Raw genomic sequence first — 26,934 nt, 5'->3', positions numbered from 1 at the left:
TATTATTTATTTTTTTGGGGAGAAACGTGTAGGGTAAGGAAAAATTTAGAAACTTAGAAAAGGAGATGAACAGTACCCAACGTACGCAGATTTCTCAACAATTTCAGAAAAAACTCACACCAAAGACGGCGCTCAGCTGACTCGCTTGTAGCTCGAATTGCAGCAAACGAGATCTGGGGTAGGGGAGGAGGTCAGTTTCAGCACTGTAGCTTGGATATGGCCAGCTCATCACCAGTGTTAGTGTCTAACCCACAGTTTGAAGATCAAATGAAGGCAACAATGTTAGATATATCAGATACATTTAGAACTCCAACATCAACTAGCCCATATGCAACTTCTTTTATATAACCCCTCTACCTACCCTTCTGTCTGCTTAGCATTTCATCACTATCTCCCAAATCACCTTCTGTGCTCCCAAGACAAAACCTGCCTGAAATACATAAACCAATAAATTTATAGGGCAAAGTTTACACTCATACTGCATATCCAAACTATGGAACTCTATCCCTAATTCAATCAACCTATATCTAGCGTCCACGCATTTAAGTCTTCTCTCAAAGGATTCTTACCTAACTCATGGCTACGCCCATGTTCTTCACCTGTATGATCTTTTTTTAACAAATGCTTTACATTCTTCTAACCTAACCTCTCATCATACTATCTATGTATAACTTCCAACACCTACCGTCTCCCCGTTCTTAGGGCAGACTAGTATCCTTTTATTTCCTAGAATAGTAGACTATACTTCTAATACTTCTGTATGTACTGATTGTCATATTTGTCACTTTTTTATTTGGTGTCTCCTCATGCTTTATTGTATCCTATGTATTCCACTACCAAACTGTAAGTATATATGCTTTTTAAAATTACATTTGTACTAGTGTTTTGTTTAATGTTATTTAACTCTCTGGAGCTTTCCTCCATGGGTCTCTGCTAAAAATGGGTATTATTACCCAGTCAAACTTTCCCAGTAAACAAATGTCAACAAATATATTGATCTACTATCAAAAAATATAACTGATCTACTGATCAGTAATTTCTCTATTATGGCACAAGCTATTTCATGCTAGTTTATTTGTTAGCTTTCTTTTTTCACTTTATATTACTCACTCAATTTTTATTGTTTACTATTTACCACCTGCATTTACCAAAGTTATGTATTCTTGATTGCTACTGATTTCTTGTATTGTTTGTAATGTGTTTTTGTAATGGAGCTTTTCTCCCTGGGCCTCCAATGAAAAAGGGCCACTGGCCCAGTTGGACACCCCCAGTAAACAAAAAATAAATAAATAAATTGCTAGATAAATAAATTGATAAAATTAAAATACATTAAAATAATTGTGTTGCCAGATTACATAAAAGATCTAGAAAAACAAAAGGATTACAGAGGAGAAAAAATACATAAACACCACACCTCTCAACTTCTTAGAGCAAGAAATCCTGACAAAGACTAAGATAATTTGGGGGGATGGGGGCAAAAACCCAAAAAGAAGGACAGATTTTAAATACTGCTCTTATAAACTTAGAAAGTTGCTAGAATAACACAATTTGTGTTAGCATGCATTTTATGAAGGATATTAAATCAGAAACTCAAATGTATGTCACTATTCAGCAACTTCAATCCTCAGTGATTTGTCAGAAAAACACAAATTTTATCAAGGGCAGACCAAAATGTGAGGTAAAAATCTGAACATTCTGTGAATATCTGTACAGCTGAAAGGCATGTAAAACACACACAATGACCTGAGGAGCAGTACAGGAAATCATATGTACAAAATGTCGTTAAGGGAAATAGAAAAGAGATGGAAGACAGCAAAACGGTAACCATTTGAAATGTCTGGACCTGCTACAGCAAGTCCCAAAAAAGCAGAGACTGAATGGTTGAAAGACTGGGCATTGATATACTACGTCAGAGATGTTGTTTCCCAGAATACTGCCGTTTCTCTGAGGTACAGCAATCTTGTAGTTTTTATATATAAATTTGTGGGATGTCTTCAGAGGAGAGATTTTTCAGATTCACTCTTCTGTGTTTTCAGACTTCTTTTTTCAGCTTTTTGGCACTCGGCATTTTGAGTGCCGACATTTCAATAGGGAGCCCAGCAAAACTGAGAATGAAGACTATTCTTGGGTATATAAAATCCATGGAAATGAAAATGATAATTTGAATTGCTAATACTCACAATGTCGAGGCTTGGAATGTGGAAAATGAATGACTGAAAATCGACACTTACACATTCTAAACCAGAGATTGACATTCCTCTGAATATTTCCTTTCACCAAGATAAGACAACTTCTAAGTTATAACTGCAGTGGGAGTAGGTGGGCTTGTCCCCCTGCAAAAAAAAAAAAAAAAACAAGTGGAGAAAAGTGTTGCTAAAGATTCATACTTCCTGTATTTTCTGTCCTTTTTTAGCAATCTGGATTTTGCATTGCAAGTCACAACATTTCAAAAGCGAGACAAAAACAACAGATAAGTAATGTTAAGAATATGGTTTATAGGTGTTTACTAGGCTAACATCCACAATGGCCTTTTTAACCTTAGCCATGCATCCCAAATCTCTGACAAGTTCTGGTAACCTTGATAAATGTAAGCAGGGGCTTGAGTGATGAAACAATTATAAGCAGGGGCCTGAGAACTGAACCATTTACAGGTTGCCTGTGTCCATTAGTGACATAGGTGCCAAGCTAGAGATGGATTTCCTGTTCCCCATCCAATTGTCCAAGCTATACTTAAATTGGGTTAGGAAGGTACTGGGCCTGTTCCAGATACAGGGTGGTCTCTGGGATAACATACCTATCTCTCCAGCAGATCCTATTTATATCATAGGCAAGGTTTAAGTATTTAGAATGGGTAATTCTGATGACATTTATTTTGGGTATATGCACTAGGTCTATCAGAGTGGGGTCTGACACTGCCCTGTATGCCAGGCATAGATCCCTTCTCAACAGCCTGCAGGAGACAGAATACAGGTATACGACCTTGAGGCATTCTGCAAAGGACATTTTACTTACGCCCTGTATTCTTTTAGTGAGGAACCTATGTGGATGTTCCATTTGTTGAATATGCCTGGTTAGTTTCATACCAAAGAGGACACACTGTACTCAATGATAGATCTGATGAATGCCGAATACAGTGTAGCAGTGACTTCCTTGGACCTAGATGCCATACCTTTGCTTACAAGCTGGGTGAAGATAGGCAAAGGCTGACAGCCTTGCCAGATAGAATTCTGGAGATAATTCTGTCATCTGTAAATATTAATGTAAACCACAGGCTTGTTGTCTTAAATGGTAACAATAGTGTTACATGTCGAACTGGAAAAAATGTAACAACAGTGCACTCTCCTAATCAAGTACAACATGTTGCGACCCTTTGATGTAAACATGGCTTCAGCCGGTCTAGATGAAGGAATTCTTGCTATTGTTTTAAGGCCAGAGTTAATGGCCAGAATTTGCATGCATAAATGTCCTTTATTGCTCTGGTTTCTGCCCAGAGGTGAAGAATGCAAATGTAGTTTCCGTTAGCCTGGGAACACAGGGAAGTGTGAAGAATGATGCAATGTAACCCAGGGAAGTGTGAAGAATGACTGTAATGTGAACCAGGAATGTGATTTTAAAAACAGAGAGAATGAGAGAGCATTAAGCATTTTTGTCTTGACCATCCAACTCACCAGCACTGTCTTGCTCTATATGTAAGTTTATCTTAGATTTGTGTTTTCTCTTAGAAATAGCTAGAAACTAGAAAGATTAGACTAAGTGTTTTTCTGTGATGTCAGAACTGTACTACTGAATTATTTTAAGTATTTCTCTGTGATCTCTGAACTCTTGACTAGTACTGGGTAGTAAAAGGTATTGTCTTGTGTTTTGACTATTTGTTATTAAATATTTTTAAACCCTTTCAACTGTGGCTGTTTTTGTAGAGATAATTTAAGCTCTTTAGAGTACTTGCATGCCTTTGGTAAAATTATACAAAGCCACTTCAATAGCTTTAGCCCTGGGCTATACTACCAATTGGATAATAATATTGCACAGTAATAACCGGACACCCTTTTAAGGGCCTTTGAGTAGCTGATAGATATTAGTGGGTGATGGCAGCTGGTACTACCGTATAGTCTGGGAAAAAGGGGCACAGCTGGAGAACCGGTGCCAGCCTTCCCCAGGAGTTTCTGTGTGGTTGCATAAACTCTACTAAAAGTGTGTGTGTGTCAGCTACTTGGGCAGGGACACAAATAACTGGGTGGACAGAGAGGGTGCTGGAGGTTTTAGCTTCCCCACTAGGCTGAGATCTGGACCCTATAACTGTGCCAGCTGGGAGTCTTATTGGGGACCTGGAGGGCAAGGGAGTGACCAGCTCTGAACTGACTGTGACCTCTGTGTGCTTTTAATGGAAATTGCACTTTACTGTGTATATTTGTTATCCTTTCCTCCTACATGAGACGTCCCTCACTGGTGTTAGTGGTGAGGATTGAGGCTCCTTGATTGCTGGGCCAGGGCACGGTCGTCGCAAGCTGCACAACATATAATGATTTCCTCACTACTGTATACACGTGATGGTCAAAGGCTAGATTACTCTGTGTGTGTCTCTAAGTCCCTAACTATTGGGTCAGCTCTAAGGGGTGTGTTGCCAATATGACAGTTACCATGGGTGGATGACTTCCCAAAAGATACTAGTATGCATTTCTTGGCATTTATTTTTGATTCATGGCTATGACACCAGTTGTTTGTGTTAGCCCTTCCTGGAGAACATTTGGGTGGTATAGTGGTGCAGTGGCTAGCACTGTGCCATCATAGCAAGAGGTTCTCTGGTTCGATTCTCGGCTGGGGTGCCTTCTGTGCAAAGTCTGCATGTCTTCCCTGCATTCGCATGGGTTTTCTCCAGGTGATCTGGTTTCCTCCCACAATCCAAAGACATGCATCTGGAGTGTTTCTTTCTGGGTCTCCACTGAAAATCGGCTCTGTCCCACTCAGACTTTCCTGGTAAACAAATGTTAAATAAAAATAAATTAAAAAAATGTATTTTGGTGTGGGATTCAATGACAGCTCCTAATTTGCAATCATCTGCAAATTTAGTCAGCTAGAGACCAATGACATTGGCCTAGACTTCAGAGAAGTAAATGCCAAAAAGGAGTGATCCATGGACTGATCCCTGAGGGACTCCACTTGTGACTGGGCTCTTTGTAGAGGTGGACTCCCAGTTCTAACTTCCTTGGTCCTGTCTGTGAGCCAGTTTGCTATCCACCAGGTGACATACAGGTTTGTACGTAACCTCTGGAGTTTGTCAACAATGCCTGAGTGGGGTATTCTGTCAAATGCCTTGGCCAGATCAAGGTAGGCAGTATGAACCATTCTGCCCTCATCCACTGATTTGCTGACATTTTCAAAGAAGTCCACCAGGTTGGGTAGGCATGAACTTCCCTTGATTAAACCAAACTGGGTCGGGTCCAGTGTCTGGAGGTTTACTGTATCATTATTGATCATTTCCATGAACATTCATTCCATGGCTTTGTGAACAAGATTAGTGACACTTATGGGTCTGCAGTTTCCAGGGTCTGTAGATGGCCCAACTTTGTGCAGAGGGATGATTGTTGCTGTTTTCCATTTATGAGACACAAAGCTGGTTTGGAGGCTATAGTTAAATAGCAACTCCAGAGGGCCTGATAGGTCATGTTTCATATTATTCAGAAGGCATCCTGGGATACTGTCTGGGCCCACTGACACAGTGTTATTGGCTTTAGAGAGATCACTAAAGACCTATTTCACAGTGATAGCAGGGGGAAGGTTGAGGGGGAGACAAGGGTAAAGTTGTAGATGAAGTTCTCAGCCAGCAGGTTTGCTATATCTTCTGGGTCAGTAAAGGTGGCTCTATTTACAAAGTGCTTTGCGCAGAACTGTGTACTGCCTTTGAGGTTGGAGACACAGCTAAAGAATGCCTTGTGGTTGTCCTTGGCAGCCAGATTTATCTCAAAATTGGTTTTGGTAGACTATTTGTCTTCTGAGTTGTTTGTTTAGTTTGATGAGAGTGCTTTTATCTTGCTGGGTGTTACACCTCCTAATTTATGCCATGATTTTCTTCCTTCTGTGATACAGTCTATTATTTTTTGTGATTCTACCAGGGTGGCTTTTTTTTTTTTTTTTTTTACTTAGTTCTGTATTTCTTCCTGATAGGTACAGCTGCCTCTATGCAGCTATTAACATGCTTGCATAGTGTTTCTGTGAACAGTTCTGCATAGACAACAGTGTTCTCAAGGTTTATGGAGGCTTGAAATTTTACCAGGTCATCACTTAACAGCAAGAATTTAGCCTTAGAGTAGTTCCTGAATATTCCAGGGTTAGCTGGGGGTCCAGGTTTTATTTTTACTTCAAAGGAGACCATTTAGAGGTCTGATATTACCAGGGAAGACATTACAGTAAGGGGTGTGCAGCACTCTCCCATATTAGTGAGGACCAGATCCAGTATGGTTGCACCCCTGGAAGCTGTATTAACAATCTGGTCCAGGGAGTTTGTGTTTACAAAATCCAGGAATCTCTGTGCCTGTATGTTTGGTGTAGTATAGGATTACCAGTTAATAGTGGGGTAAGTAAAGTCACCTATGAATATGGTATTGGGCTGGATGATGAGTGCTTCTATTAAGATTAAATACATGGTTTGGGTTTCCTGGGTCATACAGCTTGCAAGGAAGTGGTATTGGATTTTGCCTATGGTGATTTGAACATGGAGTAGCTCAAGTGCATAGTCCAGCCTCGAGGTATATTTATTTTTGATGTAACTCTTACACACCTCCACCTTTTGTCCCTGTCTATGTAGTAGCTGGTCTAAATACGTGGCAGGCATTATAACCTTATACTGTTGGTGTGCTCTCAGCAGCTTTAAACTATGTCTCAGTGATCACACAGACATTAGCATTCTCTCAGGTGAAGAGAGCTTCTAGGGAGTGGAGTTTTTTGTTTAGACTCCTAGCGTTGAGCAGTAATTCCTTTAGATTTTCTTTGCTTTGATTTGCTATGTCAGAGCCTAAAAAAGGCACTATGGGGAAAGACAGTGTTTTAGCTAATATCTGAAACCCTAGAACAGAGAGGTGCAGACCATCCCTTGCAAAGCAGCGTGGTCTGTTGACCATCTCCTCCCATGATGACAAATATTGCACTCCCTTACAATGACACCAGAAACTAAGCCTATTATTAAAGTCAGCCATCTTTTGTTTGTATTGTGGCATCATCCTTGGAGGAGGTAAAATGCTGCCCCATGCTAAGCTCATATCAGCCTGAAACACATACTTCAAGAGCTCCATGATATCTCTTTTCATATGGTCTAGGAAGGTATGTCTCAGGTCATTTACACCCACATGGACTATGACTGAGTCATACTGGTACTTGTGGTCCAATGACATGACTCCATGCACAATGTGGTGGATCCTAGCCCCTGATTAGCAACAGACTATGACTTTATCCTTACTCAGCCTGATGAGAGGGACATCAGTGTGTCTCACAATGGAGTCTCCAATGACCAGAATGTTGGATTGTGTGGTTGCTTTCCTTATGGGCTTAGAAGTAGGGGCACCATGAGATGTGGCTTTATGTGCTGATATGGGTGTTGTTTTGAAAGTGTGTCTTCAGGGCTGCTTAGGGTACTTGTTATGTGTGGGGTTTAGGAAGGTTACATTTACGGGCTTCAGCATATGTGGGTCTATATGTTTGCTTTGAATTGTGTGTGATGGGTACAGCTTGTATACTACTGACAACCTTATTAACATTAGGAGTACTTTTATGTGAGAGCTTTGTCTCCAGTGACATTGTGTAAATAGATCTCTCACATACCATATCAGTTTGTTTGAGAATTAACTGGTTATCAGTAAATATGAGCAATTTCTACATTGCCTCAGGATGCCCATATCTACCAAGCTGGTCGTGGAGAGGGTGGGAAAGTTCATATCCATAGCAACATACCATTTTTTTTATTGATTACACAGTTGAAGTGAGACTATAAAGCAATGTCAGGAGTATCCAGTTTGCAAGTCTGGGGGCAGTGCTTGTCACTACAAACTAGTCGTCCTGTGTGCACCTAGATATTGGTGAAATTTCAACTGTGCTTTTACAGCAAAAATGTCACTGATGGTGTCTGTCTATACAGGACACTGCCAAACACTTGAGGGGGAAGCTAATAAGTAGACCCTGAAAATTTAAGGATGAAGTATTTGGGCAGATAGTCTGAAGTTAGTCAACAAATCGAACAGTATTTACTGAAAACCAAGTATCAACTTGTCCAGAATGATGAAAATAGGGGGGGGGGTTACGTGAATAGCTATGGCCTAGCTACTACTAGTGCTGGTCTGACCAGTTTCACTTTGCTGGGATACAATGCTCCTTTGCTTCTTCTCTCACCCGAAGCAAAACATAGCACCAATCCCAAGATGAGAAGCAGGGCACAGCCTGTTTGGTGATCCACAGTCTTGTCTGAGATGATGCAAGAGTCTGCAGGCAAGATGTCATGAACAGCAACCAGACCAATCAGGAATGTCAATCACGGACACTCACTGCCCAATCAGAAACAGTCAGGAATCAATGCACTCTGCTCCTTCTCTCACCAAGAGCTGAATATAAGCATAAATTCCAAGCTGCCACCTATGAAGCAATTAGGCTTTCTGGTGACAGCAGTCTCCAGGAAATAATGTCCCTGTGCTCCTTCTCTCACCAGGAGAAAACAGAAGCAGTAATCCCAAGATGACTACTGAGAGGCAGAATGTGGGCTGCCCAATAATTGGTGGACTTCTGATAGATGCTGCAGTGAGAACTAAGCAGTTAGATATGAAAGAGGGGGTAACAAGCTTTAGCTGTCTAAGCTGTTTTAGTGGACATCCACTAATTTTAAAAGAGCAAGATAGATTGAAAGGCTGTGGGCACTTTGTATTCTGGTTCTATGGAATACAGTGGGATGGCCAATAAATTTAAATAGTTGAAGGGGAGTGATTTCACAAAATGATAATTTTCTGCTTACTCGCAATAGCCAATGAATCTGGCATGGCTTAGTAGTAAATCACTTTGGGTATGGTATGCATGGTCTTGGGTTCGAGCCTTGCAGAAGCTGTTAATTAGGGTTGGGAGGGTGGCCTAATGGTTAAGGTGTTTGCCTTACAAGCAGAAGGTGTGAGGTTTGAATCTCACAAGGGATAATTGGCTAGGCTTAAAATGGCTTGCAAGGGCAGTTAGCTTAGTACTAATCTATGAACCTATGAACCTATGAAAGGGGAGAAGGAATGAGATGAGATCAAATTAACATAAGGGGCAGGCAACTAGAAAAAGAATTGAGTTTAAAAACATAACAGCATCAGGGTGGGAAAAAAAGTTCTGTGTGACTCACGAGACACAGCTGTGGTTTCATTCCTAGTTTTTATATACAATTAAAAGTAGAGTACAAGGAAAACAAAGTGTAAAGAAAATAAATATACAAAATAGATGAAGGCAATAAAGTAATACAAAATACAAGAAAGCAAAAGCTAACTAACCTTTCCTTCACAGCAAGATGTGGCACAGTCTGGGTGAGCTTTTCCAGTAAATGAAAATACTGAAATATTCGTATGCCTCAGTCAATATAGGAACCAGTGCCACATTCAGCAAGTTAAAATCACATGCAAAAATGCAAAAAAGCATGCACAAAAATATATGCTTCCAAGTAAGAGGTGCCAATACCACTGAAAGCCTGTTCTAAGTCAGCTTAAAAAGTAAAAGAAAAAGCAACCACAGCAACTGTCTACATTTTAGAAGGAATGACACCACCAAGAAAGGAGGGGGGGGTGTCCATATTCATCAAGGACACCCACACCTCAAGGTTGGTGGCAACGCACGATGCATCGGAGACCATCCAGGTGCAATTAACCATAGGCAAGACTGCTCTGCAATTTGTAGCATGTTACAGGCCACCCTTGCAAACTCAGGAACCTCACATAGCTTTCCTGAAAACACTGGAGGGGATAAATGTATCTCCAAATACCATCATACTAGGTGACTTCAACTACCCGAATATAGACTGGGATCACTACTCAAGCCCCAACACTCTAGCCTAAAGGTTCCTAGAGTTCATAATCTCAAATGCCATGGAACAACTAGTCACCATCCCCACAAGAGGTGAAAACATACTTGATCTCATCATCACGAACATGGGGTCACAATGTTCAACACCGGAAGTATACCCCTCACTGGTGAGATCAGATCATAAACTAATCTCACTGGAAGTCCACATCCCGCCCCCACCTGAGATGAAAAAGACCACAGTGAAGAACTTCTCAAAAGCCGACTTCACACTCCTAAAGACTAGTGTGGTCTCTTTTAAGGTCCCCGAGCCTGCGGAAACCATTACTCAAGCCGCTGAATCACTTACAAATGCCTTCTACCAGCACCTACAGGACTGCATGGATCAGGCAATCCCAAACAAAACAAAAACTCTTTGTACCAAAGGCAAGCGTCCAGTCTGGTGGACCCCAGCCATAAACAAGCTCTACAACAAAAGGAAGAAGCTACTACAAGATAGAGCAAAATCCCTAAAAGGTAAGACACCTTTGATCATTATAAGTAAAAAACTACGATCTCTCATAAAATCATCCAAGGCAAATTTTGAGAGAAAAATCGCTAAGGACTCAAAAGACAATCATAAGGCCTCCTTTAGCTATGTCAGAAACCTGGGAGGAAACTCCCAGATATGCTCAGAATTAGTTCAAAATGATGTAAAAATCTACATCACAGAACCTACAGACATTGCCAACATACTGGCTGACAGGTTCAGTGCAAACTTCTCCCCCCAAAAGGAGAGATATCTATACCAGAGGATTGTAGCCCCCCAAACATCTCTAACGCTCAGGTGAGAACTGCTCTCTCCAAGGCGAAAAACACAGCATCCATGGGACCAGATGGTGTCCCTGGTTGTGTGCTCCACGAACTCAATGAGGAATTAAACCCGCAGTTAGGACAGCTGTTTAATCTTAGCCTCACCTCAGGATACGTACCCAAGGAGTGGCGTATGGCAACTGTGGTCCCACTTCACAAAGGCGGTGCCTCCACCGACCCTGGAAATTACCGTCCCATCAGCTTGACAAGCCTGATCTGCAAAGCTATGGAGAGGATCATAATGGAACTCATAAATAAAGACATAGGGGACTTGCAGACTTTGGATTCAACCCAGTTTGGCTTTGTCAAAGGCAAATCATGCCTTTTAAACTTGGTTGACTTTTTCGAAACAGTCACCAAGGCCACTGATGAGGGAAAGGCAGTCCACACAGCCTACCTCGACCTGGCAAAGGCTTTCGGCACAATACCCCACTCAGGTATCACTGAAAAACTCATCAGCTTAGATGTAAACCCATACGTCACAAGATGGGTAGCAAACTGGCTAAGTGACAGAACCCACAGGGTCAGAGTGGCTGGCGCCATGTCAGACTCAAAGCCTGTCACAAGTGGTGTCCCACAGGGCTCAGTCCTGGGCCCACTCTTGTTCGGCATCTACTTTTCAGAAGTACAAGCAAACACAGGAGGGTTATGGCTGACAAAATTTGCAGATGACTGCAAACTGGGTGTCATAGTCGAGAACACATCTGACACAGATATCCTTCAGAAGGGTCTTATAGAAACGGATAACTGGTGCCAGAGCCATGGACTAAAGTTAAACGCCAAAAAATGCATAGTCATACCCTTCGGGAAAAACAAGGTTACCCTAGCTACCATATAGGTGGCAATCCACTGAGCACAGAAGAGGTTATCAGGGATCTGGGGACCCAGGTTGACAGTAACCTTTCATTTGACACTCACGTCGCCAAAGTAGTTAGGAAGACCTTCTACATTGCCCACCTGATCATGAAGGGATTCACATCTAGATCAAGGGAGGTCATCGTCCCCCTGTACTCATCACTCATCAGACCAATGATTGAGTACAATGCCCCATTCGGAATGTATCTGACCCGACACCTGCAGCAACTGGAAAGGCCCCAAAAGTTCCTCACCAAAAGGATAAAGGGTCTCAAAAATATGTCTTATGCTGCCCGACTGAAGGAACTCCAGCTCTATTCAGTCGCTTACCGTCTGCTCAGAGGTGGCCTGTGCCTGACATACAAGGCCATGTCCAACCCAGAATTGATGAACATGCTTCACCTAAAAAATTCTAGATCCCTCAGAACTACAAGGGCGGGAGACTTAAACCTTGACACGGTTATTAATAGGACGTGCTGGAGGGACAGATTCATCACCCAGAGACTCCCTATGCTGTGGAACAAAATCCCGGTACATGTGAGGCAGAGCACCTCGCTGGCCCTGTTCAAGAGAAATCTTGACCAATGGATGAGAGATCGCAGATATACCTCAGGGATTACCTCAGTGTCACTGCTTGACAGAGGCACAGCAAAATAATGGGCATAGTATCCTTCAAACTAAAGGGGTGGCGAAAGCCACAAAACTCTGGGCTAGGCTTGTAAATGCCCTTGGGCAGATAGCCTAGTATGAACCTATAATAAGGAGCTCTACTGCAGGAAACCTATAGATAATAAATACATTTAATTATGCTACTGTTAAAAGAGATGACTGTCCGAGGAATCATTATAGATTAGAAGACTCCCTGAACATGAAAGCAACATGTGTGCAATTGACAGCCCAGGAAATTGCACAGCAAAATAATTGCTCCTCTCCAGATATCAGAATTATCTTCACTTTTTTTTACTTTAATGTCAGAATTATCCAAATCATCTTGAAGGCACATAACTGTAGACTTTTATGAACCTATTAAAACAGAGACTATCTGTTAGCATGAAACGGAAGTAACATACTTATAACAACACTAGATCCTTTTCATCCTAGCCTATCTGCTAGGAATGCTGGGTACCAAAACATTTGTCAGATCTGATCCAGTCTTCTGACAGTGCTCCTTGTCTCAAGGTCTTTCAAAAGCTTTCCACACTTAATTACCATGTGGCCGGCCTCACTACCCTCAGACTGACTTTATTGGATAGCAAAGATAAGACACTGTCATAATTAAAATTAAGAAGGGCAGAACAGCTTCAGGCTGGTCAGGAAAGTTCTCAGGAAAGAGGTGACAATTGTAAGGGGAAAAGAGAGAGAGATGTCACACTGAACACACCAAGATGAAAAGGATCAGTGATATGCTAATTACACAACTTCCGTATCCTTTTCATTTAGTCCAACTGATTAGACTTGATTTCTCAGGCGGTATCATGACAGGATAGCTCCAAGAGCAGTACCTCCAAAAGAAGCTCTAGATCTGGAAACTTTATCCAGTTTATAATGCCTGGCAAATGGATGCAACATGCATCATATTGCTGCAGCACAAATTTCATCTACAGCTGAGTTTCTGAAAAATTCTGGTGGGGGGATGCCAGCACCTTGGAACAAAGCCATGGCAGCTGTGTTATACAGACACATTTTAATTTTACAATTATAAAGTGTCTATGCTATATAAATGGCATGGTAATCAATAAAACTTAGCTTTACTTGCAGGTATTATTGTGTACTTGAAAAATCCAGAAAAAAAGGGCATTTTCATCTAGTTGAACATTTTGACATACTGACAGAACCCACACTGTAAAAGTAGCCAACTACAAATCCAGCTCCAAATAAGTGACAAGTGGAGTACCTCAGGTTTCAGTCCTGGGACCACTCTTGTTTGGCATCTACTTCTCTGAAGTACAGGCCAACACTAAGGGACTCTGGCTAACAAAATTCGCAGATGACTGCAAACTGGGAGCCATTACTGAATCCCCAAATGATGTGGATATTCTACAAAAGGGCCTTACAGAAACAGATGCTTGGTGCCAGAGCCATGGGCTCAAGCTCAATGCTAAAAAATGTATAGTTATCCCCTTTGGGAAAAAAACATGTACCCGTGAATTACCACATAGGTGGCAGTACACTAAACACCGAAAGTGTGATGAGAGACTTAGGGACACAGGTGGACAGTGGTCTCCCCTTCGATAACCACATCGCCACAACAGTCAGGAAATCCTTCTATATGGCACACCTCATCACTAAGGGCTTTTCATCCAAAAAAAGGAGGACAATGTCCCACTGTACTCATCCCTCATTAGACCCATTATAGAATACAACACCCAATTTGGTATGTACCTCTCAAGACATCTGCAACAACTGGAAAGGCCGCAGAAATACCTCACTAAAAGAATCAAAGGCATAAATCAGATGCCCTATGCTGACCGTCTAAAAAAACTCCACCTACACTCTGTCACATATCGTCTACTCAGAGGCGATCTCTGCTTTACATACAAGGCCATATCAAACCCAGAGCTGTTGGACATGCTACACTTAAAAGAAATTTTATTTATTTATTTACATTTGTTGACCGGGAGTGCCCGACTGGACATAGGTCCATTTTCAGCGGAGGCCCGGGGAGAAAAGCTCCGCAGTTAAAATATACAGACAGTAGTTGCATTGGATTTACATAGCGATTAACAATTTGATTAACATAGCAATTAATTACAAACATAGTTACAGATGAAAAACATAGTACATCAGTAGACAACTAGAATCTTTATCTGCGAAGTACAAAAAAGACATTAACAATTGTTACAATAAGAAGTTCCTGCTGTATAATAAGTAGTAGGCATCCGAGCTTGCTATAATCAAGGTAGATAGTGGGGTGGAAAGAAAGGTAGTGGTTGGATGGGGTGGGTGATATTAGAGTGGGAGTTGAAAGGGCAAAGCCAGCATGTTTTTAGGTGCGCTTTTAGTAAAGTTTTGAAGTGGGTGCATGATAGTAGGCAGGTAATTTTGAGTGGGAGGGAGTTCCAAAATTTGCCTGTGGCGCAAGAGAATAGTGCTTCACCAGCAGAGTTACTGGTTTTAGTGATCTGCAAGTGATTTTTGTTGCTGGATCTTAGTGTTCTGGTGGTGCGATAGGGTTGGAGTAGATTCTGGAGGGATGGGACATTTAGTGGATGGTTTATTAGTTTGTGGGCGAGTGAGAGTTGATACCATTGAAGGAGGTGAGGGAGTACAAGCCAGCCCAGTTCAGCAAGTGAGAGACAGTGGTGACTACGGTAGGATGCCCCTGTAGCAAATTTGGCGATTTTGTTGTTGCAGGTTTCTAGCTTGTTTAGATCGCATTACCTTAGGTTGGTATATATTGGAGAGGCATAAAGTAGGGTGGAGATAAGGTGGGAATTTGCTAGTGAAATTTTTGCTGCCTTGGTGAGAAGTTACTTATTTCTGTATAATGCTCCTAGGTTTTTGTGGACTCTTTTTATGATCATGTGTATGTGAATGTCAAATTTTAGTTTATTGTCTATTTCCACTCTTAGCAATTTGGTGTGTTCTGTTGGGTGTATAGTGGTGCTGCCTTTTGCTGTGTTGTTTTGAGTATGTTTGGTGGGTTGGAAGATGAGTAGTTTAGTTTTGTTTGGATTGAGTATTAATTGGGCATTGGATAACCAAGTTTCAACAGAGGAAAAGGCTTCCTGTGTGACTTTTTGCAGTTTGGGTAGGGACTGGGCTGACCAGATGATGGTTGAGTCATCTGCGTATTGTATGAGTGTGCCATGTTTGGTGGCAGAGGCTAGATTATTGGTGAAAATAGAGAAGAGTAGGGGTCCAAGGATGGATCCTTTGGGGAACCCCTATAGAGACAGGTAGTTAGGGAGATATTTCATTCTGCCATACAACGGATTGTTGGCGGTCAGACAGGTAACTCTGAAACCAGTTGGTGACTGAGAGAAGGATAGGTTATTGAAGACAGAGATGAGTTGTTTGTGTGGGACCATGTCAAATGCTTTAGATAGGTCTAGGAAAGTAGCAGAGGAGAGATAGCCATTGTTTTTATGCTGAAGGATAGTGTTAGTAAAGGAGAGTAAGGCAGTGGTGGGTGCTATGGTTTGGTCGGAAACCATGCTGAGTATTGGAAAGGAGGTTGTTAGTAAGAAGGTAGTCTGAGACCTGAGAGTGAATGCATCTCTCTAGTATTTTGGAGAGTGGAGAGAGAATAGCTATGGGGTGGTAACTGGTTAGTTCTGTGGAGGGGCTGCCTTTGTGGAGGGGAATTATATGTGATACTTTCCATAGTGTGGGAACGTAATTTTCTGACAGAGATCGGTTAATCAAGATGGATACTGGGTAGGCCAGAGCATCAGCTGCGATTTGTAGGTATTCACTTGGGATGTTGTCTGCTGCTAATTTGGTGGGCTTAAGTTTAGTTAAGAGGTTTTTTTTATGTTGGAGGTAGGTGCAGGAGAAAAACAGAAGGCAGTGGGGAGATTACTAGTTGAAGGTGTGGGTTGGAGGGGAGTGGGTTGTGTTGTTTAGCTAGTGATAGTATGGTTTGTGTGAAGTGTGTGTTGAATGAGGTAACAATATTTTCGGAGGAGTGAGGGATGTTAGGAGGAGGGGTACTGACTTTACCTGGGTGGAGGATGGAGTTTATGGAGGACCAGAACTGTCTGGGGCTGTGTTGGGAGGAGTCTAGGGCAGACTGGTAGTATTGGAATTTGTCCTGTTTTATTAGCTTTTTGACTCTATTGCGTAGTTCTAGGAATTTCTGTCTAGTTGAGGGGGATTTGGTTTTGCGCCAGTGCTCCCAGGCTTTATCCCTGTTTTTCATTTCTGACTTAGTGGTTTTCTGTAGCCATGGGGAGGGTTGTGCTTTGGTTCTGGAAAGTCTTATGGGGGCATAGTAATTAAGCATGCTCAGGAAGGTAGTATTAAAAAATTCAACTGCGTCATCAAGACTGAGGTACTTTAGAGGATGCCAGTTACATTCCTTGAGGGATGAGATGAATGTGAGTGGGTTAAAGTTTAGTTTTTTACATATTTGACAGTAGATGACAGGTTTAACTTGGTATAGGCATTTTTTGAGTAGGAATGTTGGGGAGTGATTACTGAGGCTATCTGATAAGCAGTCTGTTATGTATGACTGGGGTCTCTTACTGACTAGTATCCAATCCAGGGTAGTTTGCTTGCTAGAGTTTTTATTTATCCTGGTTGGCGACCCGACTAGTTGGGTGAAGCAATGAAGGTTTACATGATGGGGTTGGATGGTTGCCAGAACAGGACTGCCAGTCAATATTGAAATCACCTAAAATTACAGTTTCTTGGGGGAGATGGTGGGTAGACCAGCTGAGGAGGTTTTCTAGTGGATGGGATGTTTTGGCCAGGTGGGAAGTAGCATCCAATTATGTTGATGGTTTTGTTTTGGTTTATTTTGAGGTTGGTATATTTATTTCTTCATTGCCTATTTGTGCAGCTGATGATTTTAAGATCTGGATGTTTAGATGCTGTTTAAATATTATAGCTACACCACCTCCTTTCTTGTTTACCGGTCAAGTCTTAGTATGCCGTAACCGGTAGGGAGGATTTGCTCACTGGTAATGTGTGGTTTTAGCCAGGTTTCTGTCAGGATGACTATATCTGGGGAGTACATGTCTATGGTGGCATGGAGTTCATGGACTTTGTTGGATATACTTCTAATATTTAGGCTTAGTAGAAGGAAGTCACTTGGCTTTCTACTGGCTGTGATATGGGAGAAGTTGTGGTTTCTAGTCTGATTATGAGGATTGGGGTTGGAGATGGTAGAGCCAGGGTTGGGGTGGATGTCTCCACTTAGGGCTAGTTTTGATATTCATGAGGTTATTAGTTTTCTCAGTTTTTGAATGTGTTTGTTTATTAGGGAAACTTTATGATTGTGCTCTGTGGGTAATAGGTATGGTGGGAGGGTTACTATGTTAAGTTGTAGGGATGCTTTATGTTTGAGTAATATAGTTGGTAGAATATGCAGGGGGTGCATAGGGATGGTTCTTGAGTTGGTGGGAGGGGAGCTGAGTGAGGGTGAGGAGACATGACTAGTGGTGTGAGTAATAGTACAGTGGTAGTGGTTGAGTGGGGGAATGATGGAGTTTTGGTAGGATGCAAAATATGCAAAGGAGAGTGCATGCAGTGAGCACAGGTAAGGTATGCATGTACATGTTAGTTGAGGAGGAGTGATAGTAGTGGGAAGATGGAGGAAGTAGTGTTGGGTTTAGTGCAGTGGTTGGCTATTGGAAAGATGGGAGGGGTTTGTGAGTGTAATAAAGGTAGGACCACTGGGGGTGGGAGGGAATAGGGGGCAGGGTGGGGAGATCCCAATCCCTCAGAGACACACGCTCCAGGGATCTAAACCTTGTCATCACAATGAACAAAACATGCTGGAGGGATAGGTTCCTCGCCTAGAGACTCCCCAGACTCTGGAATAGACTGCCCATACATGTCAAGCAGAGCACCGCTTTGGCCCTCTTCAAAAGGAACCTTAATGATTGGATGGGAGATAGGAAATTGACACCCGGATCACATCAGTCGCCCTGCTAGACAGGGGTCCAGGGAAGTAAATACTGTGGGAAGAAATTGCCAGGGAATTGTTATGGCTAGGCTTGTATAGGCCCTAAGGCCCTAGGGCCTATAGGCTAGTACCGACCTATGAGACAGTTTCAAGTCTTTTCAGGATATAAAACTAATGAAGATAAAACAAAGGCTACAGCAGTAAACTGTGTACCCACACATGACTTGGTTCACTAACACCAATATTAATGTGGACATGGTAAGATGAAATATTTAGGAGTATGGATTAAAAAAGATTCTGTTATGGCAGCAGAGGATATGTGAGAAGACACTAAACAAAAGATAACACAAACTAGGAAACAAGAAATTCTTAATTATGAATATGGATAGTAAGATACAAGCAGTAACAATGTTTTAGGCCATTTCAGTTTCATATACAGGTCAGGCATACATTTATTAATCCGAGAAGTTGTGCATGATAATTACCAAACAGGTGAAGTAATTTATTTGGGACGGAAAGAGTTAAGTATCATAAGATGATCTTTAGCATAGAACAAGGGGGTTTAGGATTAACTGATATAAAGGGATACTCTAGAGGTATACAATTAAGGCTCATATACATAACACAAGCAAAAGGTTATAAACTAAAGTGAAAATGGATGATGATGATGATAAAATGGGGGGGGGGGGTTAAAATAAGGAAAGAATAGGATTTTCGGATACAGGTCCTTATGGAGAATGACAACCATACAAAATAGTATATTCATAAAGCAAGTATTTTAAGAACTTAGCCAACATAGGAATAAAGAAAGGAGCTTTTGGAGTAGGGATGACTGTAAGCATGGGTACTGAATTTAGGCAACAAGGGATGGAATTTACTGAAAAAAATGAGCAAAGGAACCAAGGTACTAAAGGCAAATAACTAGAGAGGAAAAGGCAACAGAGGGAAATGAGACAAGCAGACATTTGGACTGCAGGTTAAAGACTGCCTTCCCTATCATGGACTAATATCACAGTATAGGCAAAGAGAAAAGGTTTGGGGAAAGCTAAGTGAAAAACCACTCTGCTAGAGTTTTTAATTAATTCTAGAACAGAAGTGGATTAAAACATGGATAATTAATAGAGCATATAAAATATTGCATGATAAAAGTACAGTTGTTTAAGTAATCTTACGAGAGCAGCACATGCTCGAATGATAACTGCCCTTCTAGCTGGGAATTTCTGGTTAAAGGCTTATAGTGCCTGCATATCTAAACTGCTTCTTACTGAAACTGGTACACCTTGTTTGCTGTAGCATAGACTAGATCCAGGCCTGCTGAATCTAGCTTTGTTTGTATAACCTGAGCACTAATCCAGGCAGTCTTTAAAGTATTCAATTGTATTTATTACTGCTTGGTAGTAACTTGATTAAAGTGTAGCTATCATTCTAAGTCTTTTGGATTAAGCACTTGGGCTTCAGACCAGTTGTTTTACATTAGAAAGGTTTGTGGCCTGCACTGTGGTGGCAGGACAGGTAGCTTACATCCTTCTAAGTTGGGAACTGCTGATTGAGGGCTCAGTGTCTGTTATTCTAAAAGTGTATTAATTCTGGTTTAAGCACTTGGGCTTCACGCCAGTTGTTTTACATTAAGAAGGTTTGTGGTCTGCACTGTAGTGGCAGAACAGGTAGCTTGCATCCTTCTAAGTTGGGAACTGCTGATTGAAGGCTCAGTGTCTGTTATTCTAAAAGTGTACTAATTCTGGTTTAAGCACTTGGGCTTCAGGCCAGTTATTTTACATTAAAAGGGTTTGTGGTCTGCACTCTTGTGGGAGGAGAGGCTGGACTCTGCCCTTCTGAGCTGGGAATTTCTGGTTAAAGGCTTATAGTGCCTGCATATTTGAACTGCTTCTTACTGAAATTGGTACACCTTGTTTGCTGTAGCATAGACTAGATCCAGGCCTGCTGAATCTAGCTTTGTTTGTATAACTTGAGCACTAATCCAGGCATTCTTTAAAGTATTCAACTGTATTTATTACTGCTTGGTAGTAACTTGATTAAAGTGTAGCTATCATTCTAAGTCTTTTGGATTAAGCACTTGGGCTTCAGACCAGTTGTTTTACATTAGGAAGGTTTGTGGCCTGCACTGTGGTGGCAGGGCAGATAGCTTACATCCTTCAAAGTTGTGAACTGCTGATTGAGGGCTCAGTGTCTGTTATTCTAAAAGTGTATTAGTTCTGGTTTAAGCACTTGGGCTTCAGGCCAGTTATTTTACATTAAGAAGGTTCGTGGTCTGCACTCTTGTGGGAGGAGAGGCTGGACTCTACCCTTCTGAGCTGGGAATTTCTGGTTAAAGGCTTATAGTGCCTGCATATTTGAACTGTTTCTTAATGAAATTGGTACACCTTGTTTGCTGTAGCATAGACTAGATCCAGGCCCGCTGAAACTAGCTTTATTTGTATGCTGCTTGATTTGTTTGCTTGTTATTTCCCTGAAATGCTAATTCCACCTAAAACGCGGCTTTCCAGTGCTTCTGTGGATCCCTAGTGATATCTGCATTGCTTACTGTACTTATTTTCTTGTTTCACTTGAAAGAAAGTTACTGCTTGTCGTTTTTGCATTTAAGTTACCTGAACACATTGCATTTAAGTTACCTGGCACTTGCTCACTAAAACAATTATATAAGTCAGCACTAAAATATTAAAAGCACTACACCCTCACAAACTCCCCTTGAGTACCTCGTTCCCTATTGGCCCTTTTTTTTCAATTATAAAGGAATTCCCAATACTATTCTAGCATGCCCAATGGTCAGTTGTCAATCTCGTCTCCGGTCCAGCTGGTGAATCTCGGAATCTTGAGGCAATGTTACAACTGCCTCATGTACACAGACAACCCTCTCCTCCTCCCAACAAATTCCAACACATGTGAGAGATGCAACCATATAGCCATACTGGAGGCTAACCTCTCTCAACTCAGTACTGGCAAAACCAGTCAGGAGGAGAAGGAAACCACACTCACTACAATTCCAATCTCACATAGACCTACCACGACAGCAAACCAAACACAAACACACAAAAACATACTCGGAGGCTCTAAATAAAAATCTGCCTAAGCAGCAGAGACCGCCAAAGCAGACACCCAAGCAACCGCTACCCCAAAACAAAACTCGAGCAACACATAGCTCACAAAGCCACTGTGCCGAACAGTCACAGCCCTTAAGGCTAAACAACATGCCTGATACACTTGTAATAGGTGACTCTATCGTCAGGCAGACTGACGTCCCGCTCACCAGGCTGAACAAAGAGAAGGTCACGGTGAGCTGCCTGTCGGGCGCTAGGATCCGCCACATAACACAAGCACTCAGGTCACTCCAAGGCAAGTACAAATATGACTCAGTCATTGTTCATGCTGGTGTGAATGACCTGAGACGTACCTCCCTGGACTACATGAAAAGAGACATAGAGGAGCTCTCTGAGCATGTAGTCCAGGCCGGTATGACCCTGACCTTGAGTAGCATTTTACCCTCACCAAGAATGATGCCACAATATGAAGACAAGATGATCAATTCCAACAATTGGCTTAAGTATTGGTGTCATTCAAAGGGAATCCAATGCCTGTCAGCCTGGGATGACATGCGCGACAAGTCACGATGCTTCGCTAGGGGCGGCTTCCATCTGTCACCCCTGGGCTATTGGATATTGGCAAAGGCTCTTGCTACCCCCATAGTGCCTTTTTTAGGCAAGGCTCAAAAGACAAACCCACCTCCATAGGTATCACAAGGGATAAGAAACTAAGAGTAATGCTACTCAATGCCAGAAGTCTAAACCTCAAGATGCACGCACTCGAAACTCTCCTTAGCATGTAGAACATCGATATCTGTGCAGTAACAGAAACCTGGTTCAAGGCTCCCGAGAGCACCCCAGCACTACCAGGGCCCCAAAACTTGGACCGTACTACAAAAGGAGGGGGAGTATCAATATTCGTCAAAGATACCCACACCTCCAGGTTGGTGGCACAGCACAAAGCATCAGAGACTATCCATGTGCAACTAACAGTAGGTAAAACTGCCTTCCAGTTTATAGCCTGCTACAGACCACCCTCCCAAACCCAGGAACCCCACTCGGCCTTCCTGAGAACACTGGAAAATATGAAGGTCTCTCCAAACACCATTATATTGGGCAGCTTCAACTACCCAAACATAGACTGGGAGCATTACTCTAGCTCCAACAACCTAGCCCAAAGGTTCCTAGAATTCATAAACTTAAATGCTATGGAACAACTTGTTACCACGCCCACAAGAGGGGAAAACATACTGAACCTGATCATCACCAACATGGGGACTCTATGCTCCAGACCAGAAGTGTATCCCTCACTGGTAAGATCAGACCATAAACTAGTCTCACTGGATATTTACATCCCGACTCCACCCCCTGCCCTGAAAACTACAGTGAAAACCGTCTCTAAAGCAAATTTCACACTCCTCAAAACCGAGGTGGAATCCTTCAAAGCCCCCGGGCCTGTGAAAAATATGACCCAGACCACAGAATCCTTTTTAAACGCATTCTATGAACACCTTCAGGAATGCATGGATCATGCAATCCCAAATAAAACCAAAACCCAATCCTCCAAAGGTAGACGTCCTGTCTGGTGGACCCCAGCCATAAACAAACTATACAATAGAAGGAGGAAGCTACTACATGATAGAGCAAAATCCCAAAAAGGGAAGGCATCTCTGATCAGTATTAGCAAAAAACTACGGGCACTCATAAAATCATCTAAGGCCAGCTTCGAGAAAAAAATTGCACAGGACACTAAGGATAATCACAAGGCTTTCTTTAGTTATGTTAGGAACCTGGGCGGGAATTCCCAGATATGCTCAGAATTAGTCCAAAATGACAAAAAATACACCGAACCCACAGACATTGCCAACATCCTAGCTGACAGGTTCAGCACAAACCCCTCCCTCCCCACCAAAAGGGCAAATATTTATCCCAGCAGAGTGCTGCCCCCCTGACATCTCAGATGCTCAGGTAAGAGCTGCCCTCTCCAAAGCAAAAAACACAGCATCAATGGGACCAGACGGTGTCCCAGGCTGCATCCTACATGAACTCCAAGAAGAGCTAAACCCAAACATAAAACTACTGTTCAATCTCAGCCTTACTACAGGATATGTACCCAAAGAGTGGCGTACAGCAACAGTGGTCCCTCTCCACAAAGGTGGTGCCTCAACGGATCCTGGAAACTATCGCCCCATAAGCCTGACTAGCTTGGTCTGCAAAGCTATGGAAAGGATCATCATGGACCTCATAAATAAAGATATTGGAGACCTACAGACACTGGATCCTACCCAGTTCAGCTTTGTTAAGGGCAGATCCTGCCTCTTAAACCTGGTTGATTTCTTTGAAACAGTCATCAAGGCCATTGACGAGGGGAAGGTGGTCCACACAGCCTACCTGGACCTCGCAAAAGCCTTCGATACAATACCCCACTCGGGCATTATAGATAAGCTCACCAGCTTAAATATAAACCCCTATGTCACTAGATGGGTTGCAAACTGGCTCAAGGACAGAACCCACATGTTTAGAATTGCTGGAGCCATGTCAGACTCCAAACCAGTTACAAGTGGCGTCCCCCAAGGCTCAGTCCTGGGACCTCTCTTGTTCGGTATATATTTCTCGGAGGTACAGGCCAACATGGAAGGACTGTGGCTGACTAAGTTCGCAGATGACTGCAAACTGGGCACTATATTCGACTCTCCAGCCGACACAAGCATCCTCCAAAAGGGCCTCATAGAAACAGACAACTGGTGCCAGAGCCATGGCCTCAAGCTAAACGCCAAAAAGTGTATAGTCATCCCCTTTGGCAAAAACAAAGTGCCCACAAATTACCACATAGGTGGTAATCCATTAAGTACAGAAGAAGTAATTAGAGACCTGGGGACCCAAGTTGATAGCATTCTCTCATTTGACAACCACATGGCCAAAGTGGTTAGAAAAACATTTTATATAGCCCACCTAATCATGAAGGGATTCACATCTAAATCAGGGAAGGTCATCGTGCCTCTTTACTCATCCCTCATCAGGCCCATAATTGAGTACAATGCCCCTTTTTTGATGTACCTTACCAGACACCTGCAGCAACTGGAAAGACCCCAAAAGTACCTCACCAAGAGGATCATAGGGCTCAAACAGATGCCATATGCTGCCCGGTTAAAGAAACTCCAGGTCTACTCAGTGGCATACCGCCTGATCAGAGGCGATCTGTGCCTGACGTATAAAGCCATGTCCAACCCAGAATTAATGGACATGCTGCACCTCAGAAAATCCAAATCCCATCAAGCTACGCGCTCGAGAGACCTGAACCTCAGCACTGAAATAAATAGGACATGCTGGTGGGACAGATTCATAACCCAGAGGCTCCCTTCACTCTGGAATAAAATCCCAGTCCAGGTTAGGCAGAGTCCCTCATTGACTCTCTTCAAGAGGAATCTTGATGAGTGGATGGGAGATCGTAGGTTTACCCCGGGTATCACTTCTGTGTCACTGTTAGACAGAGGCACAGTATACTAACCTCGAAAAAGGGCATAGCAAAATTAATTTAAAATGGGTGGCGAAAGCCAAACACACTCTGGCTAGGCTTATAAATGCCCTAGGGCAGATAGCCTAGTATGAACCTATGAACCTATGAACTGCTTTCTGAAAGCAATTATTAGATGACCATGTTGCTGTTTCTAGAATACTCCTTGAATCCAACCCTTTCTAAAAATGCACAGACAAAGCCAAGAACTTGGAAGACTGGGCCTTGACCCTGCCTGGAATAGTTTTGTAATGGTGAGTATAACAAAAAGTGATAGCATTAGAAAACCATTTGGAAATATCTGTTTTGATGCAAGTTGTCTCTCCTTACATTCACAAGAAATGAACAATTTATCTGAAGATCTAAAAGACTTAGTTCTGTCAAGATAGTCCCCAGGTTGTATGTGGACATCAAAGATATGGCATATCCTTTCTCCCTAATTTTTAGGCCCAGGAAAAAAATGGGGAGGTAAATAGTTTTGCTTTAAGTACACTCAGATTCCACTTTAGGAATAAAAGGAATAATTTTCTGCCTAGAAAAAGAACTTGCAACTCAGATACCCTTCTTACAGAGGTCAGAGTAATCAGGAAAACTATTTTACATATTAAGAAACTCAACTCAGTCAAGTTAGCTGGTTGAAATGTAGCAAGTGTTAGCTTCTCTTACACAAATTAAGATCCTGAGGAGGGGTCACTGATTTTCTTGGGAGACCTCTTATGCAAAACCCCTTTCAAAAATATTTTGACATAAGAGTGCATTGAAAGAAGAGAATCTACTGGCAGACATGCTGAAATGGCTAATAAATGAAACTTGATGGAGGAGTAAGAAAGGCCACAGAATACTAACTCACACAAATGTTTTAAAACCAGAGAACCCTTGAATGGGTGCAGATTATGTTATTGACACCAGTTAGAAACTGTGCTCCATTTACTAATATATGATTTTCTAGCAGGCTTACTTACCTCCATTAATAGCTGCTGCACGGCCTCTGTAAACAGGTGCCTAAAGGGAATTAAGACCCTATCATCCAGGCAGTCAGCTGAAGTTGAATGGGGTCAGGGATGTATCAAACACCCGAGTCTTTGTGTGAGGAGATCCAGTCTATAAGGAAGCTTGTAGTAATTACTCCTGGTCATTTCTAAAAGAGAGGAGAACCATGGTTGCCTGGGTCACAAGAGAGGTACCACCATGATCTTAGGGGATTCTTTCTGAATTTTCAGAACTACCCTGAATATCAGTGGAAGTGCTGGAAAAGCATACAGTAATATTCCTATTCAAGAAAAAAAAAGGGTATCTCCCTTTCAGGCCTTCTTGCTTGGAGTCCTAGAGCAGAATCATGCCGGGTAACTTTTCCGAGATGAGAGAAATAGGTCTGCCTGAGGATCTCCATGCAGATAATAATTTCTTGGAAAAAAATCTAGTTTCCATTTGTGAGAGTCTGCACTGGACCTGCTCAGCTTGTCTGCCACACAATTTTGCTCTGAAAAAATGTAGCATACCTGTAGAGTGAGACTGTGCTGTGAAGCTATATCCCAAGCTAATATGACTAGACTGTAAAGGGGGTAGGACCTAGCTTTCTCTTACTTACTGATGTTTCACATGACTGTGGTAGTGTCTGTAACAACTTGAAGAAGTCCCCGGGACTAAAAATGATTCAGAGAGTTGAGTACCTCGATGACAGCAATAATTTATTTTATATTTGTGCTTGAGTGTGTGTCTTTAGTGTCCCACACACCTTGCTGAGAAATGGTAATGCCATCCAGACACTTAAAACCTTCAGAAAAGCCTGAAGTCTGGATGATTAGGAATGTGATGATGAGCATCTTTTAAATCCAGTGTTACAAAGAAACCGGAATCAGGAAGAAGAGGTTATACGTTGTGAAATGACATTGTTTTAAATTTGGGCATGATCACAAACAAGTTCAGTAAGGAAAGAAAGATCCAGAACTGGTCTCCAAGCATTTTCTTTTTTGGCACTAAAAATAAATAAATAAATAAAAAAATAAAAAAAAATCCTTGAATAAAAATCTTTCCCTACTTGGGAAGGAGAAACTGGGTATATCACACGCTAGGACAGAATG

General features: G+C 42.1%; 1 protein-coding gene across 2 annotated transcripts in view; it reads right to left on the bottom strand.

Moving 5' to 3' along the window:
* BCKDHB (branched chain keto acid dehydrogenase E1 subunit beta) overlaps window positions 1-26,934 on the bottom strand; it is a 2,914,018-nt gene that overhangs the window by 441,254 nt on the left and 2,445,830 nt on the right. The window contains exon 10 of one of the 2 annotated variants that reach the window (XM_044074074.1): window positions 2,237-2,333. The exons of the other annotated variant lie outside the window; for it this stretch is intronic. Within the exon in view, the coding sequence (XP_043930009.1) occupies window positions 2,274-2,333 (60 nt within the window). The 3' untranslated portion in view covers window positions 2,237-2,273. Of the gene's footprint in view, window positions 1-2,236; window positions 2,334-26,934 lie in introns of those variants that run through there. 2 annotated transcript variants of the gene reach the window in all.

Source organism: Protopterus annectens, chromosome 1.part1 (assembly GCF_019279795.1).
Source record: "Protopterus annectens isolate FY-2018-M chromosome 1.part1, PAN1.0, whole genome shotgun sequence".
Classification (NCBI taxonomy): Eukaryota; Metazoa; Chordata; order Ceratodontiformes; family Protopteridae; genus Protopterus; species Protopterus annectens.
The sequence above is the reverse complement of the archived record's forward strand: the minus strand, read 5'-3'. Positions and strand labels throughout refer to the sequence as shown.